Below are 19,726 nucleotides of genomic sequence, written 5' to 3'. Positions count from 1 at the left end.
TCTCAAGATAAAGACTTGATAAAGCCTTAGGAGAACTGTTTGATAATTGAAAAAAAAGGTTTTTTTGATGGTGGTTGGCAGTAACAGAAACAGAATCTGGTGTGGCAACGCCGCCTTCCAGGGGTTTGGTAATCTTTTGATGCGCCTTCTACTATCCTTGCATACATGGCACACTTTTCTCTGGTAATACAATATTTTAATTTGCGAGACCTCTTTATCCTCTGCACTTTTTCAAACTGAGATAAGTTCAAATATACATGGTTCCAGGGCATAGAATATATTTGACCATAGCTATTTTAAAAAAGAAAAGAGAAGTGGTTTATTAACAAAGGTATTAATTATAAAATTATATCTGTTGGGGACTCTAGTTCTAAACTAATTCTACTAGATGAAACATACTGCCTCTTGGACAATGTTTCACCCAATCTGCGGCATCTTATAATGCAAATTATGGCACAAGGCACTTTTCGTCAAAATTGCTCTGGAAATAGTAAAATAAGATGGAATAGAATCTCATTATTCATGTCTAACATTTTTATTTATAATTATTGGCTAGCGTGTTAGTATCCCTATAAGAAGCAAGATAAGCAACAAAAAAATAAAACTTCTGTATAGCATGCTTAAATACAAAAAGCTGATGGGGTTTTATCGCCGGTCTAGGTAACCTTATAATAACAATAACCTTCCAATGCTGTGATCAAGGAGAGAATTCGAATAAAGTTTGAAAGAAGTGAAGGATTTATTGTGCAATGTTTTGCCATTTAAGAAAAAGACTGTGTTTTTTTGGCTACAAGTTATGTAAGTGCGAGCTGGAGAAACTTTTTATTAAGCACCAACTCACAGCTTCTTTAACTACATTGAGAATGGTCCACCAGGAAACAGTGATGAATGTTTTCGATAGGCGAAGTAAACTTCTACAAAAGACAAGAGCTTCTAATTTGGAGGAAGTTGAATTGTATGATTATTTAAAGGATGAGGTAGGATATCGACTAACTGACAGAATATTTGATATCAAAAGAACTTTTAATAAAGTGGTAGATTTGGGCTGTGGAAGAGGCAACGCCTCAAAAAATGTATTTGCTGACTGCGTTGAAAATCTAATAATGTGTGATATGAGCGAAACTATGTTAAACAAAGCGGTTCTTCCAGAAGAAAGTGTGAAAGTCTCTAAAGTTGTAGTTGATGAGGAAGAGTTACCATTTGAAGAAGACAGTGTAGATATGGTAATGAGTAATTTATCCCTACATTGGGTAAACAATTTGCCTGGTACATTCTCCCAGGTATTAAAATGTTTGAAAAACGATGGTGTTTTCCTAGGTTCTGTATTTGGTGGAGATACGTTATTTGAACTGAGGTAGGTGGGAAGACTATAAAACCGTTGAACTATTATTAGATCGTTACTTTTGTTTATTCTTATTTAGGGCATCTTTGCAATTAGCAGAAACTGAACGAACGGGAGGTATCTCTCCTCACATTTCGCCGTTCACCGATGTGAGAGATGTTGGTGGACTTCTGAATCAAGCTGGGTTTACTATGTTAACAATTGATTGTGACGAAATAGTTGTCAAATATCCATCTGTATTTGAACTTATGTGGGATCTGAAAGGTAAGGGTATAATCGGTAGCTAAATACGTAATTGTTAAAAGAAAGAGATAATTCATTAATTGATAATTTTTAGGAATGGCAGAAAACAATTGCACTTGGGTTCGCAGTCATCATCTGCGTAAGGAAGTTATGATTGCTGCTTCAGCTATTTATAAGGAACTGTACGGTACAGATGAATTTGTTCCAGCAACGTTTCAGATTCTTTATTTCGTGGCGTGGAAACCAGACCCTTCCCAACCAAAACCTGCTAAACGTGGTTCTGCCACACATTCTCTAGATAGTCTAGGGAACATAATAAGTGGAAAAGAAAAAGTACCTTAATGAAATTAGAATTCAATTAGTAATCTTAATTAAGTAAAATTAATTGTCATCTAGAGTTTGTAAATCCATGCATATTTCAGATATTATTTAGGAGTTGAAATTTGCAATTTTATTATTAATTAAAAAATATCTTGATTTTTTCTTTGTATTATTAGATTACAATCAAAATTACTTTAATTTAAAGTTCGTGATTTGTGTGTTTAGTTTCCCTTTTTTTTCAATGATCCTGAACTAATTTATAAGAAAATTAAATTTGTTTTGTGTAAGTCTGCCATTTAGTTTTAGTCCCCCGTAGCATTGACACCAGTTTTTCTGAGTATTAATTACCCTCTATTCGTACCCGCCATAATATGACAGTAAAAAACATCAGAGATAGTTGTTGCAAACAGCTAATTATAGTTAGCAGAACCACAAACTTAAACTATCTTCCTATACCAGTGAGTTACAGATCACACTTGCACAGTGCAAACTTTTCAGACACAACTACTTGCTTTTTCAAGATGCTGTTAACCGCATTGGTTTTTTTTTTTTTTTTTTTTTTTTTTTTTTTTTTTTTTTTTTTTTTCAGCAATTAAGTGTTGGCCAGTGGGAATGCGCTAAAGAAACGTGTGGGCTCAGTCTCTCTAGATCTTAGTGTCTTGACATGGCCTTCTCTTTAGGAAAACTAAATTTTTTTCAATGTAATAATCTAGTCCCTTATATACCAGTCTATTATTACTTTAAAGAGTATCTTTATAGATGGGAGCTAAATATTTATTTTATTCATAACAGCGTTGCTGAATATTATTTTCGGCAGTTTACGACAGCCTGTTACGTGTTCTGTTTTATTGAGGAATAAATATTTGTCCTATTATATGGAGGTATTGTTTGAAAAGAAGAAAAACAAAACAAAAATACGCACAGCCTGTAAATGGTCAGCGGCGTGCTAAAGTCCCAATGCTTGGACCAGAGAAGTGCACCTACTTAAGGATTGATTATCGTATATTCATGCAGTCTTTGCCATTTACTTTAGTTGGATGTACCTTTTAAGATCTAAACTCGGCAGTTTTACATCCAAAATGATGCCTCTTCCACCACCACATTCTTTCAATACCGTAATGCGCCTTACTCTGGCCGACATTCGCTGATTTAGCGACTTTTTTAATCTTTAAAGTTGTAATTATACTAATTACAATGAGGTAACACTTTTTTAGAGTGAACTAGATTTTAATTTATGTAGGGTACATTTCGGATAAGAAATTTCTGATCATTTCATACATTGAATATTTTTCATTATATATATACCAGGAATATCTTTAAATAAGTTACTTCCTAAGTAAGTGTATATATGAGTGAGGTACATAATTTTTAAAAGAAATTTCAAACGGAATGGGGAGGCTTAATATCCTGCATTTATAATTATACAGTCCATTTTTTAATATAATTTTAAAGAGAATCTTTATAGCTGGAACTCCATGGGAGCTAAATATTTATTTTATTCATAACAGCGTTGCTGAATATTGTTTTCGGCAGTTTATGGCAGCCTGTTACGCGATTTTTCAAGTAAAATTAGCAAAACCAATAAGACTTATCTTAAAGTTCCTTTATATTGCATTAAATAAACTAATGATCAATAGCAAATTGATTTAAACCGAAATAAGAAATAAAGGTTGCTTAACTTAGAGAAATAATAATTTTGTGATTAATAAATGTTTTATTTCATAGTGTTATACCGAGAAAAATATATAATGTACACAATACTTTTTAACGCATTTTTTTACTCCATAAGGAGCTTATTGAGATTTATTTTGAACACATCATGACTTTTGACATTGCCCAAGTTGTTAATTAAATTAATATATATATATTAATTAATATATATATATATAAATAAACTGCAAATTTACAATCAATAAATTGATGGTTATAAAGTAATAAGCAGAACTATTAACAGACTATTAATCATTATAAAAAATAAAATATTTTAAGCATTTCAGAGCTATGTGCACTCTTTTAGCAATATTAGTCATTTATATGAGGATATAATGTACATTTACACATATAAATATAATCTTTACAAAACTTCTGATCTGAAAATACAAAAATTAGAATAAAAAAAACAAATCATAACGGTAAGTAATTCTTAAATTTATTTAACAATCAAAGGTAGGAAGGAATCCTTCCGATTCCAGAACTTTGTATCTTATATTTTCAACAAAATCGCCACTTGACCATCAATCACAATTCTCGAATTAATAATGTTTTATTACGCATAAAAAAAATGAAACTGGAATGTAAGATAGAAATAAAATGGAAAAGAAAATACTGAAAACAACTGATATGATAATTAGCACGCTTAATAAATTCAGTCAAAAGAATTAATTTCTTGTCACTCTTCTGCTTTCAATGAAGAGATACAGGATTTGAGTAACTGAACTTGGCTCTGGAAAAAAAAGAAGAATTATGAAATGCAAATTCTATATTTAATTCTAGATTTAAATTAAAAAATTTGGCATAAACACTCCCACAACTTTCTTTTACTAGAGTTTAATTTTCTTGAAGGTTACGATTTTTATGATAGATAGTTGATATCATTCTTTTATATTTACATTGTCACTATAATAAAAGAATACTAAAGAAAGCGTAATGTCAGAGCTCCCTTAAAAAGCAACTACAGTCAATGTTCCCGCAGAAAAATTTCCCTATGAAAAGAAACCCTTTGGTCTACATTTTACAGGAAATAGGTGTACTGACATTCCATTTCGGAATTTTGTTTAGCCTTTTATACTCATAACTTTTACACAAATAACCGCAAATATTCTAAAACGACACTTAAAGCTTATCTTTATGCCTCTTTTAAAGTTCCGCATGAAAAAAGATTCCTAGAAAAATGTTTTATTTAAAAGTACGTATAGTGTGTGTATATATACTGTGTACTGTTTTATAAAACTATTTAATTTAATTGAAATGGCTCTTATTGATTTTTAAGATAATAGAAATACCGATACCATTTTTGCCTTCACTTCTTAAAACAAAAAAGTTGTGTGAACAATCACACGACATAATTGCCACTTACGGCAATTCTTAAGATTTACTTCTAAGTCAGAATGTTTACTAATGGTACCTACGTTAGTTGGGTATCATACTAAAGAAAACGGTTCTCCCGTATGAAAACCAAGAATATTATAAGAGATATTAATTTAAAGATAATAGTAGTTACCTTAGCATGCTTAATTTCAAGTTCAGCTAAATCAATTAAATTTTTACGAAAAGCAGCAACTCTCCTTGTTTTGAAATCCACTAATTCTGAAATTATAAATATTATTAATATTTCTAATTAAAAAACGAATTAGTACAACAACTATCGTATTATTAATTTAGAAATTATTATGTAGAGAAAAGGAAAGCTTTAAAAGAAATAATAGGCACTTATATAAACACATTAATATTATTTACCCTAAAAACCGCCCTAAACAATCAGGTCAGAAGACCCACCAACCTTTGATGTTAACAATGTAAAAAATATTATATTAATTGTTAATAAGCAAAAGTCCTGTCCCTATGTCGAAAGCTTGGCAAAAAATAAATAAATCATGTCTGAAATTGATAATAACCTTTCTTTCTTTTGGATTAATGAGTCAGTAATAAAAAATATGAAAAATTCTAAACCATTGAGTACATATATTTGATAAAAATTAAAAAAAAAAAGAAAAAGAAAATATACAAAAAATTAACTTACCTTCTTTACCTTTGTCTGACATTTGTTCAAATTTATCACACGCTTCTTGCTGAGCCTTTTCAGCCTGGAAAGAACACAATTTAAAATATAATGTGAACATAATACATTGCTTAGTGAAGGACATAAGTTAATTATAATGACCATTATATAATAAAATTAATGATATTCAAATATTTGAGAAAAAAAAAATAAATAAATCTAAGCCAGAAAACTTGACATAAGCGTGTGAGAAATTGACCACTTTCACAATTGTGTAGCAAAGATTGTGAATTGCGGATTCACAACAAAGGCAATATGCATATGCACATAATATGAAGGGCAGTAAACCTTTTGCTGACGAGGACCAGGCTGACGGATGCAGAGTACATAATCAAGGTAGGTCCTATTCTCCAAGGCAGTAGTTTATCTTAACACCTATGATGACTTGTGATTATGAGCTAATTTTAGGAGTTGAACCAAAAGGGGTTTATTTATAGATATATTCCAAATACGGAGTAGTGTATATTGTAAGCACCTGAGAATGGTAGGTGACCTGAGGCAATCGGCGCAACACGCTTGAAGAAGTGATATTTGGACCCAGAGCACAGTGAGGAGCATGGCTTGTTTGGGAAGTGGATAACCGCTGACATTGTTGACTGAAACTCGTTTAGCTTTGGAGTCTCTACCACTCTTTCTTGTCGGAGTGGCAGTGAAGAGTTATTTCTTAAGTCACAATTATTAAAAGGAGCTCGTTAAATGTAAACTGTTCAATCCAATTACTACTTTCCAAATAGATGAGACAAGAGAAAAGTGGACTGACTACTGCTAGCACTTGGCTATTGAGTTGGGAAAAAGCGAGTTCTGTGGTTTGAAAAAGCCACAGTCTTCCAAGTTGAGATTATTGGAACAAATGAATGCGGTGCTGTTGGAGGAGTAGCAAGCCGAGGATAAATAGGTGAGGTTCTTTTCGAATAGTCAGCTTTTAAAATCCTGCTGAAGCTCTACCAAAAATTATTCGGAAAATGAAGGGGAAGACGAGTTCTTATGGTTACCTAGATTTGAGAGATGAAATGATGATGGTTATGGTGGGTAATGACCTCGTTCTGTTGTCCAGGGACATTATGGAGTGACGATGCCAACATGCCCCAAGGCTGGAGAAGGATTGAATTCTTTTCTCATTAAAAAAGATATAATTAAGTGTTCGGATTGTATGTTGAATGACGAAGATAGATGATTAACACAAGTAGACAGAGTAGATATTCCTGAGTGCAAGACTTATGAAGAAGGAATGGAGAATCGGTAAGTCACTATTTAGATCTTTGTGCCCGACAAACCAATACTAGTCTTAGTTCCCTAGCTAATAGCTTACTACCAGGACTAACAGGAGTACTTGGAAAATTTGGAGCTCAGGCTCATCTTTTTTGTAAGCTAACTTCTAGGAAAAGGTCCTTCTTGGAAGGGTCTGTGACCGGAAGAATTAGAGCCACATAACACTCAGGTCTCACGCCGCACCACAATAATAACATGAAGGTCGAATGAATAAAAAAATGCTTATATGATATCCAAACTGTACAAAAACATAAAAAGAATCATAACTTACATCAGCAACTTCTTGACCCTTGGGAAAGCATGTGTTAAATGAATAAGTATAACTGTGAATAATGGTTGAGTAAAAAAATTAAATTAAAAAAAAAGTGTTTACATGCACAAAAAGTGGAAATGAAAATTATTTCCTAACAAGCAGGTTCCGCTGAAGTTCAATCAATATTATTGTTGGGAGAAATGGTTCATTTAAATTTACATTCCTTTACATTTTATTCACCAGAATGAACTTTTATTTAAATATTTTTCTACAAAAAGAAATTTTAAGTGGATTTTGCACTCTGAAGAAGGTACGACTTCAGAACCATCATGCTAAACGGGCATATTCTTGACTAATGAATTGAATTACACAGTTTCTTTACACCAATTTATATTGTAGCAACCATATTATTTCACTTCACGACAACCGTATTTATTTCAGTAAATTGTTTATTAATGATTGTTGAAAAATTAAAGACAAATGGTTTTTTCATTTTTTTTTTCTGTTTTTCTTCATAAATAATTAGAGTCAGCGATTATTTTTAAACACTAGAAGCATTTACTAATTTACATTTCGGCAAATGGATTTAAAATATTTCCATGTTAAAGCTATTTTATAGGTTTTAAGTATATTTTTTTAAAATTCTGAGTTGAAGTAAACTAGATAAGTATTTTTATTTTGGTTAATATAAAAACTGGGAGTCCATGTTCCTCCACAAGATGTGTTGTAATTTATTGAAACCTAATTCCGCGAAAGCAACTAAATAGTTTTTAAAATAAGAAATTGGAAGCAAATTTTTATACGGAATAAAGATCAAGAGAAGATCAGTTATGTCGGGGCCAGCGAATCCTGCTTGAAAGAAATCGAAAATGTAAAACAGTAAGTATCTTACGGCAAGAATATCCTTATTTTTTGATCTAGCTTTTTCTAAATTGCGATTAGCTGCTTCATAATTTGCTAAACACCGTAATCTTTTATAAAGTAGTCTTTTAGCTGCAAAAGTATCTCTCATATAATAGCGCAGCGTATCAGACAGTTTTAAATCTTCGTCTGAAGCCACTCTTGCTTCTGTTTTCTAAAATTATCAAAAAATGGTATAATTATTTACTAAAACTTATGTATTCTTTATAAACACAAACTAGTAGTAAAAGCTAGATGCATGTAATGCCATTTTTCACTCACCTTTAATTTTTCAAATGTTTCAGCCACTTTTGTTAAAAATTTTTCTAAATCAGAATGTTCAGTTGTAGCCATTTGCGTAAGTGACATTGATATTTTTATGTAAATATCTGCAACATCTAAAAGCGCAGACAGAAAAAAATACAAATTAATATTAAATGAATTTTCACGACCAACGTTTAAAAAAAACTTATACTTGAGTATAAGGATATTTAGTTTAATGATTTGGATTCGATCAGATTTCGAGAAAAACTGGAAAACTTACTAAGAAATTCACACTTCCGGAATGCCACTTCAAACTCGGAATTACGGTAAATTTACTTTATATTCTTGTTTATATTATTTGAATTAGCCAAAAATTATACAGAAAAGGCACTAAAGTAAACACTTCTCCACTATAATCGAATTTCAAGCTGAGCGATTACAATGCTTCTACATACCAAAGTAATAGAAAGTAAAAATATGTTTCAACTGACTAATTTTCTGTTTTACGATCCTGAGTCAAACTCTCGTACAAAACAAAAATTCTCCATTGTGAACTCACCTTTGTGTCTTGCTGTCATTCGATCAGCTTTTACAGTTGCTTCTCTCAGATGATTGTGATATTCAATGAGAAAATTTTTTTGTTGTTCAAAAAATTCATTAACATCTTTGACTGTTGCCGAAAGTAGAAGTTCATCGGTACTTTTATATAATGACTTCATGGCTCCCTTTGGACAGTACAAATACAGTACTAAGACTAATTGTAGATTCTTAGATTAAATAACATACAAAACAAAAACACTCACACACTTACTGCATTTCTACTTCCTAACGATTTACCATCAAATGCGGAATTATTTTTCCTAATAGTCATATCTACCATTATTTAAGACAAACAATTCATAAACCTACCTACATTAATACAAAACCCGTGTTGGAATTATTAATGGTTCTGAACACGGGGTAAGACAACACAGACCTGGGATTAAGCTCCAATGGATACCTTACCTATCGCGGAACTCAAGAAAGCAAGGAGGTTTGCAAAGGATGCTGCTACGAATATGACAGGCCCTCTCCTTTCCCTTTAGATGAAGAACAAAAGTATTTAGACAAATTAAGGAACAAGACAGGGGCACAGCAAGAAAAAATGGGCAGAGACAAAAGGTGAGAAGGCCAAAAAACCTCAAGCAAATCCCACTCGGATTAAGACCACACTACTTATTGACTCTATTTAGAAATGCTAATAGAAACGACTATTTCCAAAACCACTTCCTTAAAATAAAAGTAGTTCGTTCGCCAGTATGCCCAATGTTGCCAATGAGCTTTCTGGCAGATATGAACGCCACATACTACAGGAAATGTTCGGGCCTCCTCGAAATAACGTATTTTTAAAACAAAAACACAGATTATTAATTAATACTGGACTACAAATCATCTAATGGCTTCTACATCTGCATAGTACGTCAATAAAAGTACTCAGAAAACTTAAAAAGAATAAAGAAAAAAGATGTGCCCTCAAACTAAGGTCACTGGAGTCTAGAGCTATTCGATTAGCAGGAAATTCGATTTCTTGCTGGCCCCAAGAGGATGTACTTACTTAAGAGGCTCCTGAAAAGAGAAAATTTAAAAGCAAACAGCTGAATTCGAAATTAGCTTGTCCAATTGCATTGATCTAATGCTTTCCCTGAAAAACTCTGCTTAAAACTTCGAGATCTACTTTAGGAGAAAATGAAACCTCACCAGAACGCTACTACTACTCTTCACATTAAAGCAGTAAGATAGTAAATAACATCACGACGTAAGTAATAAAATACATAATATTGTACCTCTATCATTTCCATTTTATTTTTAGATCTAACTGCTAGATCGTGGTCGTATTCCAAGAATACTCTAAAATTATGATCATTTCTAAAAACTGGGTGAGCAGCCAGCCTGCAAAGAAAAACTTCATGCATAGCCACAGTCTTCTTAAATGTCGCCAAATATTCCCTATAATAATTTTAGGCGTTAAAAGCATCAAACATTTCCATTGATATATTGGGCAGAGATGGCATTAAAGTTAACAGAGATTACATTAAATGCAACTGTACTGGATACATTATGAATCACTGTTATACAAAAAGAAGAATACAATATGAACTAACGCTTCAAGTTCTTGTTTCATTTTAGTGTACTCTTCTTTAGTAATGGTTCCTTCTCCTTCTCCAAGTTTCTGAAGTTTTTCTCTGGAAGCATCGAAATCTGGCCTTGGAGGAGCTGGAGGTATCTGCAAAAACATTGTTTCCAAAATGTTATATCTCCGTATACAACACTTGGCGCAAAAAACATTAAACATTCCTATTCCAACTGCGCTGAACTTGCTATTTATGAAGAAAACAATCTTCTTTTAAGGTACCACAACCTTAATCCTCGACCTGTACTTCCTTTACGCTGGAAGCATTTCTGAAGAGAGTGGTCTTTGTTCTCAAACTTTTAAGTATGGCTTATAGATAGATTAATATTGCATGCAACGAAAATGAATTGAATGCTGGATGTAGTTGATTTTCTTTGAATACTTTCCTCGAAACAGTTTAGAAGGGCTAATATTCGTGGAGTTGGAAAATTAATTGGCTTTACGACTTATTGATTTTAGGAACCATCACTAATGTAGAAAAAATAAATACATATTTTTACTGGTCAATCAAAAATCTAAAGACGAACTCTTAATCCGCAATACTTTAAACTTCTATACGTTTAAGTGAAAATGCTCTTTATGTACACATCAGGTTCAAGTACAGACAGATACTTTCAAGGAACTCATAGCTTTTTCCCAAATGAATTCGTATATTGAATTTACCTTTTTCATTTTCTTCTATTTTATTGTTTTGTTATGCCACAGATTAGTATACAACTGTACACTTAAGAGGAGAAATACCAGGAGATAAATGAAACCCACATTCCCTACAAAGTAACAAACTGTACATACTAACATAGCTTTTGATAATACCGCTTGGTTACTAACCAGCTTCTTCTTTTCCATACTGCGAAGATCATTGAGATCCTAACTTTCAAACAACATTCGTGCCTGTGAAACCAAGCAAGAATGGCATCTTCTAGCTAACAACTAAATGAAAAAAATGGTTTCATTCTCATTCATTATAGAGATTTTCACTCTCACTCCTTACTTGTTCTTTATATCTCTCCTTTCTTATATTTCGTACACTGTTTTTTAAATAAGCTTTGAAAAGGCGATTTAACAACAAGAGCATTTGAACATGATAGGTTAATTGTGATAATAGATTAACAACGTTCAGGCAGCTTCGACTAGAGCTAAGTTGAATTTTCCTTTTTCATTTTCTTCTATTTTATTGTTTTGTTAAATTAAGGATACTGTAATGTCAACATTTCTAACATCCAATTGATCAAAAATGCTAATCTTCAAACAAATGTAGTTGAGTTCATCTCCAAGAAAGTTTGAATTTTTTAAACTACCAAACTTCCTTCATTTTTCAAGTCTATGTTTACAGACAAATTTATTTTATTGCATAATATTCACCTTAAGAGAAAAAGTGAATTCTCACAAAATAACATTGCATACATTCAAGAATTAAATATCACTAACTTACAATATATCCTGAATAATCTTCATTCTCTTCAAACCTGTCATAAAGCCACACAAATTCTTCATGTTGTCTGACAACAGTAAAATCTGTTTTTTGAAATTCCGGCAACGAAGTCTTGAAAAAAGAAGAAGAATAAATTCGGTATTTTTCCCAAAATAGTTTTTATTTCATGTACACAAAAAAAGGAATGGACTTACCTTTGTATGAACAGTAAATTTAACTTTGTCTTTCTCACTGAGGGCGTCAGAAATGTCGACAATAAGTGAGTTATCAGTTAAATCAACAGTTTCTGACCGCCCTTCCTAGAAAGCATCAAATATCGATTAATAAATAAAATTAAACATATATAAGCAAAAAATCGCTATTCACAATAAAAATACTTTTTGATTTCCACAGTTTAGAACTTCATGTTCATCATCAATGCCATCCTAAATAAAAAAAAATAAATAATAATGAACTGATAATGTAGTAAAATAAAAAAAAAGAGAAACATTTCAATAAAAGCACATTCTTACCATCATTTTGAAAGCTCACTTATTTATTATAACTGATAATAATAAAATCTTGTGCAATATGAAATAATTAGAGTTCTAGAATTCTACTAACACTAGATTTATTTTTAACTACAACTAATCAACTTTACTACACAAATGATAACAACTCAGCAATGAAACCAACACAACACAAAAGGGGAGATGTTAAGGTTAAGGACGGAATAGTTACAGCCAGAGTATTCTACCGGTATATTGTTGCTACTTCAGTCAAAACCCACAAAAACAAAACTACTCTTTAGCTACAACGATACTTTAAAGTTTTACTTGCTTAAAAACAAATTTCTAATTTCAAATTCAAAAGCATTTGATTTATTTTTAATTAAAAAAATCATTATTGCATACTGCACTTGACAGAAATAAATTTTTAGTTGGAAAGAAATGTAAGTATTTTAGTTTTTTCAAGAAAGACACTAGTTTAACTAATGAAGTGCATTTTTTTGATATAGTATATTAACATGTGAATTCACGAATATCACCCCAAAAGTTGCTAATAAAAAATCCAAACTAAAGAATGTAATTACTTGAATAATAAAACCAATTCTAATCTTTTCATAAAATACCATGAAAATTTATACTACTCCTTTTGATTAAAAGATGAACAATAGCAATACAAGCTGTAAAATATAAATACTGATATCAATAATCTATTTGTAGCGTTTTATTGAACTTACCATGACTTAAACAAAGGAAAAAATCTTTTACTCTTACATCCAGAAATCACAGTTTTATTATTTTCCTAATTAAGGCGCGTCATTGGTTCCTCCTCGAGCTTTGATCCGTTATTATTTGAGATTATTTTTTTTAGATGCATTACTGACGACTCCAGTGCTTTTTCTACCGAACCAGAACATTACCCAACACCATATAGAGAATTGAAAACGAAGAGAAATCCAAGGGCAGTAATATCTAGCTTGTTACACAAAATCTTTCGGTAAGGATAAAGATACGAGTATATCTTTTCTGGAAACCCTCACGTTTATTTGAAAAATACATTGTATTAAAGTTCATAAATAATTAAATTATGAACTCAAAGGTTTGAACTATTGAATAGACTAATGGCTCAAATAGCAATCAAATGGCTTTTATCTTGCTACTCTGATAACGCCTATACTATACATTTTTTAAACATTAATTTCTAAATATATGTTGAAACAAATGTACATTGTTCAATCAAGACATCTTACGAGATTCTCATCGTTCTGCCGCACTGAATTCTCTGTTTTAATTAACGTAATAGTCCTGTATAACTTAAAAAATCTAATTAAATAAAAAACTTGTTGCCATTTTGGAAGAAATCGCGAAAAACTGCGAGATTCTTGAGTAAAGTCGCATATTAGCAGTACTTACAAAAATCCTTGTTTACTTAGTCTAAAATACTTTGTTTACAAAAATCTTAATGCCAGTTAAGGAGTTATTTTGAATATCTAACAATGTCTAAAGTCTCCGCCATCAGTACTGTACATGGTTGAAGTTGAAGTGTACAGCCGCATTACCAATCGTAACGGTACTTTTCTATACGTTTGTTCTCACAATAAAATAAAGTTTATAATCAGTCAACATTTATTAACTTTTGAAATAAGTCCTTATCGTCTAATCTAAGAATATTCCACTTCACTGGACGTAGATGTGGGAAAAAAATGACATCATTTAAACAAAACATTTATTGCAAACGTATAAGAATTTTTTTAGGTTTACATAAAAAATTACATTTTTTCTTCAAATGGATTTGCTTAAATTTGAGATAGATTCTATTATCAAATAATTTACAGTACCATGTTTGATATAATAATTTGATTACCAACCTGATATAAATTTTGAGACATTTCAATAATTAAGTACATTCAACAAATATTTATCAATCGAGGGAGTACAACAATATATTCAACATTCTGAATCATCAACTTCTTGAGTGAAGAAGGTCGTTCGTTAAAGATCACGCATTTGGGAATTTTTTGAAATAGGAAAAAGGGTTTAGGTTTTAGGTAGTAGAGTTAGTCCAGTGTAGTATTGTTGTAATATAGTATAATATAGTATTGTTGTAATAAGTAGTGGTAGTGACTGATCTAGCATACGTATAAGAAGTTATTATATACTCACGGTTTGTTGAGTCCAAGAAACTCCAGTGCTCTACAGCTCTAAGCCCACTGAAGGGAAGTAAATGTCTAGAGAAGCTAAACACAGACAGACAGTGTATAAAGATAATCTGGAAATCAAGGATACAATGAAGCACCTGCAAAACATGCTCCTCAAAACCATCTAAAACTTAAGAACAATGAAAATCCAGAACCATTCCAGCTATTGCAGAAAATTGGGCCGTTTTAATTTAATAATTGCAAAAAAAAAAAGCGTGAGTTTTCACACCGCCTTTTTTATTTATTTATTAATTATTTTTTAAGATTCCAAATGCTTTAAATGATTTATTGTGCGGATGTTCTGCACTTCTTAAAATTGCCTTTGATTTATTTATTTATGAGATATATACTTCCCTTCAATGATCTTTGCGGATCATCCCAATTCACAATAAGTATTTTTTGCATACAGTAGATCAAATAATGATTACCATCTCATTCCCATTCTCTAGAAAGTTAGTTAGATAAGTTTTTGTTCAAAAACCAAAGCTAAAGGCCGAAAACATGTTAGATAAAAGTGTTAAGAAGATGTTTTGATTGTTAACGGCTTAAAGGACCCTTAATTTGCACTGATTGAGTTAAATGATTAAAGTTTTGCATTTTCATAAGCCAAAAAGATAGCTTTTCGCTTTGCCAAACCAAAAATTTCTTCTTTGTTGTAGCCAAGAGTTTTTAACACTTCTAAAGAATGTTCTCCCACTGCGGGAGGTCTTGTTTGAGCTGCTCTAGATTGCGAAACATTCAAACTAAGTTGAGGTTCTGGAGTTGGAACTGGAGCATTAATATCTTTTGATTGATCAAATGCATTCTGCATTACATTATGGTCCAATTTTACTGCTTCATCAACAGTTAATACCGGTGATACACAAGCATCCAAATCCTTGAATATCTGAAAAATGAGGGAACCATAAGAAAGCACATCACGTAAGTCACGTGGCAAACGTTTAATTTGAAAAGAGAGAAAAAAAGTAACTTTTCAAAACTAAATACTAATTAGCTTTTATAAAAAAATAAAAACCTGAAAATTTCGTCACCACTGAACATAGATATCAAGTCATAATAATAATAATAATAATAATAATAAAAACAATGATACTGATTATAAGAGCATGAATTACTAACGGGGAACGGACTTCGTAAGCCGGAATTAAGAAAAAGCCTGGTAGCCAAAAATCAACAGGCAGCACTTTCTAATCGACCACTACTCAGGTACACGTATAGAGGAAACGGCATGACCTCTTTGTGAGCCCTATTTATGTGTGAGCTAAATTTTTATGTGTATATTTAGGTATGTATGTTGTGGGCGCCTATTAAATGTGCGTGATCGTGGGAGTAAAAGGTGGTGGATTTTGATAAACATGTTGTTCACTTCAAGTTTTTAGTTCCATTTATTTCGTGTTTCTTGATCTTTTATTTATTTTATTTTTTTGTTTTAAGTGCTTAACTTGTCCTGGAACTGCGAGAACCTTGTCAAGAGTTGGAAAATTAATTTATAATTTAATAAATATTAAAGCATAAAACCAAAGACCTCAGTAACCACCGCTTTTCAAAAAATAAAAATAAATAAATACAAGTGTAAACAAAAAAATAAAACTCATGTTTAGACTTTTAAAATGAAAAATAGATTACATTGATCCAATGAGCCTGCGAGTGCATTTTAAATCTGTCTGAGATTATTTTGTTGGCTGCATCAAATTCCGAATATTGTGGAACTTCTCCTGCGTTCAGACCTAGTCCTGCAAGGAAGTTATCGTAGAATTTTTTCTCTATTGCTCCAACAGCCATCCACTTGTCATCCTTAGTTTTATAAGTCTTGTAAAAATGACATCCTCCGTCCAATCTAACAAACAGCGAATTTAATAACTTGTGAAAGATGTAAACATGCATTTTAGAAACAGAAATTGTACTGACATATTTTGACCCCGTGGTTGCCCCCATAAAGGTGAATGATGAGATCTAAATAACCAACTCGCCAGATATGCTGCTCCCCGGGTCATACTGCAGTCCACAACCTGTCCCATTCCGTAGTTTGATTTATCGTACAGAGCTAATAATATACCTAGAGCACACATTAATCCACCACCTCCAAAGTCTGCTAGCAAATTGGAAGGTGGGAGGGGACCGGAATCATGAGGACCTAGCATTGACAACACACCTAAAGAGCAAAGAATTATTTATTAATTTTAAAATAATAAATAGTAATAATAGTATAATAATTCAAGTTATAAAATTTATGAATTAACAGAACCTGAATAAGATAGAAAATTAATGTCGTGCCCTGCTTTCTGGGATAGACCACCTTCCTGACCATATCCAGAGAGCCTCGCATAAATCAGTCCTTTATTTAATTGAAACAGAGTTTTTGGACCCAAACCTAATTTTTCCATAACTCCTGCAAATGATGTTATATATAGTAAATTAATATTAGGGAATGTACTAGGTCCTCCAGAAACAGTTGAGGGCCTCTCTTTGACCCGCAACAATTATTAAGAAGTTATGGTATTTCTTCTTATGAGCTAACTAGTTCTTAATGGCGCCCCAACAGAGGATATGATTTAACGTAGAAGCAATCAAGATCAATAGATATTTCAAGGTGCTCTTCATTTGCTAATTAGTCAACTTTTAGGTTACCTTGAACGTCTTTAGAACCCTGCACCTAACTTAACCGTAGTCGGTTATGTTCACAAGGACTTCCAATTCCTTGATACTTTGCATTAACAATTTTTAAGACACCACCCGCCACCAGGGAAAACAGCGAATCTTCTTTCAATTTACAGATCTGCGCATGATTGTAAATTAAAATATCTAAAAATAAATTGGAATCTTAAAAACTAAATTAAGATTTCTCGTGCATTTTTCTGAGTAAATTTACACAAGGAGACTGAAGACAAATACAGACAAGGAGGCTGAAGGCAGACCATTTTTCGGGGTGTATTAAAATATTCTGGTAAACTATTTTTGTTTTTTATAATAAATAAAAATAGTACAAAATTATTATGTTTGTTTTTGCCTACCCGCATTTTCTAGGTGTCCTTTTAATTATAAATCTAAGATCATTGCTGACAAAAATATTTTCATTACAATAAACTGTTAGCCAACTTTAGGTTGGACTTAGCTACCAACATTCTTTTAGAATTCTTCTTAAACTTCAAGCCAAACTTTAACTTCATTATAGAATTTATAGTAGGTTTTAATAGAATCTAATTAAATTACATATTTATTACGCAAAAAATTAAAGAAAATATGAGGTAACACGCAAAAGCAATCTACTCGATTCAAATACTTACCAGCTCTAAAAGGTTCTATCAGCACATCTGATGACTTAGTCAACTTCTTGAACACTTCTACTCCTTCTGGGTGTTTCAAGTTTAAACCTACTGAAAGTTTGCCATGGCTCAGGAAATTATCTTCAAAATCGGTACCAGAGGCCTGAAATCATTTTGGAGGGTCAGATCAGAAACTCAACTCATCAAAAGTTTATTTGAAACATTACAAACTTTTATTCACCACTTTCTCTTCTATTCTGATTATATTAAAACCAATATTATTCGATTAGATTTTTGCACCACAGTAAGATAATTTATATGTCAGAAGTGAACACAAAATTATCAACCGTATATTCCTCACTAATGTTTTCGATAGTGACCTAATTTTATAATAGATCTAGAATGCCTTTCTTGTAAAAACGACCAACTCCAATATGGTTCAAATCTTTTCGCCATTAACATGATCATTAGGTCATTGGTTACATGAGATGCATTCTTCAAACGATCTTAATCAAAGTTTGATAATACAACATTATAACATTATTTATTTATTTTTATTTTTTCTAGTATAAAATGATAAAATGCATTCTTTAAGTTCTAGATCTACTGGCCCACGTCAATGGCGTTATGCAAAACCTAGAACACCCCAAGATATCTAAACATTCTCAAAATCTGAAAGCATCTGGTAACTTCTTACATGTCTTAGTAAGGTTCCCTGGAGTTTCGTCCATCTACCCAGAGAGTCAACTACGCTTCAGGTGCACCGAGAGGAAAACCTTCAGTTTATAATACCTTGTAACCACCTAGGTAATCCAATAAGAGTGAGGGCTCTCCACCCTTGCTATACCCTAACGCTCCATAGATATTGTAATAATGGCTCTCACAAGTAAAGAAATTTTTTATTTATATATTTTTAAATACAAGATGCATCAACTTCTAAGGCCATTGGCGCCCGGAGATTTCTCAGTGCACTGAGATCTGCGGAACTACTTATCTCGCTGTAACAACATTGTCTGACGGCAGACAGAGTTGGATTCAGCTAGATTCAAATTGGCCCTGCTATGACTTTGCTTATATTTGTTATAATAATAATTTAATTTAAATTAGAATGAACAAAATAATAGATTGAATTTTCACAATTGTTGCTTGGAGTTCTGATCTTTAAAATAATATCAGAAAAAAGATTTATTTATAAACAATATGTACAAAATTAGGTGTCTTTTAATTATTTTAGAATTAGGTATATAAATTATTCTCATATAGTGTATTTTTGTTTGTTTGTTTTCTACTAGTTTTAATCACCAAATTAATTTCAACAAATATTTGTTGCCCTTGAACTTCATAATTGACACATCAGTTGTTTTCGATGTACTTTAATATCTCCCTGCCAAAATAATGAAAGCGCTTTGAGAATTGATTCATTCTTGTTTATAGGAATGTCCTTGAACCTCATTAATCTTATTTTTGTGCAGTGAAAGTTTAGGGAAAATGAGAAATCTAGGACAAAGATGGATATTTAGCTAATTTAGCTAAACTTTCATTGATTTTTAGCAAACCAGATTGCATACAGGGAATAAACCAATTAGTCTGTATTACCTTATCAATGCGTATAACTTTTGCGCCAAAATCTGCCAAAATCATTCCACAAAAAGGTGCTGGCGCTAGTCCTGCTATTTCTAAAACTTGAATTCCTTTCAATGCCATTTTTGTTTATTCGTGTTACATACCTAATCTGAAAATAAAATTGGAGTTAATTTTTAATCATAATAAGCATTTTTAGTAAAATCAAATGCATTTTTTAGTAAGCT

At 31.8% G+C, this 19,726-nt stretch overlaps 3 protein-coding genes and 1 long non-coding RNA gene across 5 annotated transcripts; 2 read left to right on the top strand and 2 right to left on the bottom strand.

The window, feature by feature from the left end:
- Positions 1 to 626: 626 nt before the first annotated feature.
- Positions 627 to 2,110, top strand: LOC141456573 (arginine-hydroxylase NDUFAF5, mitochondrial). Its single transcript, XM_074132729.1, has 3 exons — positions 627 to 1,354; positions 1,422 to 1,606; positions 1,680 to 2,110. Exons 1-3 carry the CDS (start codon positions 750 to 752, stop codon positions 1,925 to 1,927), a joined length of 1,038 nt encoding a protein of 345 aa, XP_073988830.1. The 5' UTR covers positions 627 to 749; the 3' UTR covers positions 1,928 to 2,110.
- Positions 2,111 to 3,597: 1,487 nt separating this feature from the next.
- Snx6 (sorting nexin 6) lies at positions 3,598 to 12,671 on the bottom strand. Of its 2 annotated transcripts, XM_074132724.1 has the most exons (13): positions 12,485 to 12,671; positions 12,350 to 12,397; positions 12,167 to 12,271; positions 11,973 to 12,083; positions 10,512 to 10,633; positions 10,194 to 10,356; positions 8,930 to 9,095; positions 8,389 to 8,504; positions 8,099 to 8,281; positions 7,225 to 7,242; positions 5,646 to 5,709; positions 5,127 to 5,212; positions 3,598 to 4,349 (listed from the first exon to the last, which is right to left on the bottom strand). In XM_074132724.1, the coding sequence occupies exons 1-13, from the start codon at positions 12,488 to 12,490 to the stop codon at positions 4,296 to 4,298; spliced, it is 1,242 nt and encodes a 413-aa protein (XP_073988825.1). In that variant the 5' UTR covers positions 12,491 to 12,671; the 3' UTR covers positions 3,598 to 4,295. The 2 variants fall into 2 exon arrangements, with proteins under 2 accessions (XP_073988825.1, XP_073988826.1); XM_074132725.1 differs by lacking the exon at positions 7,225 to 7,242.
- A 91-nt stretch (positions 12,672 to 12,762) lies between these two features.
- Positions 12,763 to 19,520, top strand: LOC141456578 (uncharacterized). Its single transcript, XR_012459877.1, has 3 exons — positions 12,763 to 12,903; positions 13,329 to 13,454; positions 18,514 to 19,520. It is a non-coding gene; the product is annotated as an uncharacterized lncRNA (long non-coding RNA).
- On the bottom strand, positions 14,170 to 19,650 carry Amacr (Alpha-methylacyl-CoA racemase). Its single transcript, XM_074132728.1, has 6 exons — positions 19,515 to 19,650; positions 17,940 to 18,081; positions 16,901 to 17,044; positions 16,564 to 16,807; positions 16,282 to 16,492; positions 14,170 to 15,541 (listed from the first exon to the last, which is right to left on the bottom strand). Exons 1-6 carry the CDS (start codon positions 19,620 to 19,622, stop codon positions 15,239 to 15,241), a joined length of 1,152 nt encoding a protein of 383 aa, XP_073988829.1. The 5' UTR covers positions 19,623 to 19,650; the 3' UTR covers positions 14,170 to 15,238.
- Between the last annotated feature and the right edge of the window lie 76 nt (positions 19,651 to 19,726).

This window comes from Rhodnius prolixus, unplaced genomic scaffold (genome assembly GCF_049639745.1).
Source record: "Rhodnius prolixus isolate KJV_2025 unplaced genomic scaffold, Rpr scaffold_4, whole genome shotgun sequence".
NCBI classification, from domain to species: Eukaryota; Metazoa; Arthropoda; class Insecta; order Hemiptera; family Reduviidae; genus Rhodnius; species Rhodnius prolixus.
This window is presented reverse-complemented; position numbering and strand designations above follow the sequence as displayed.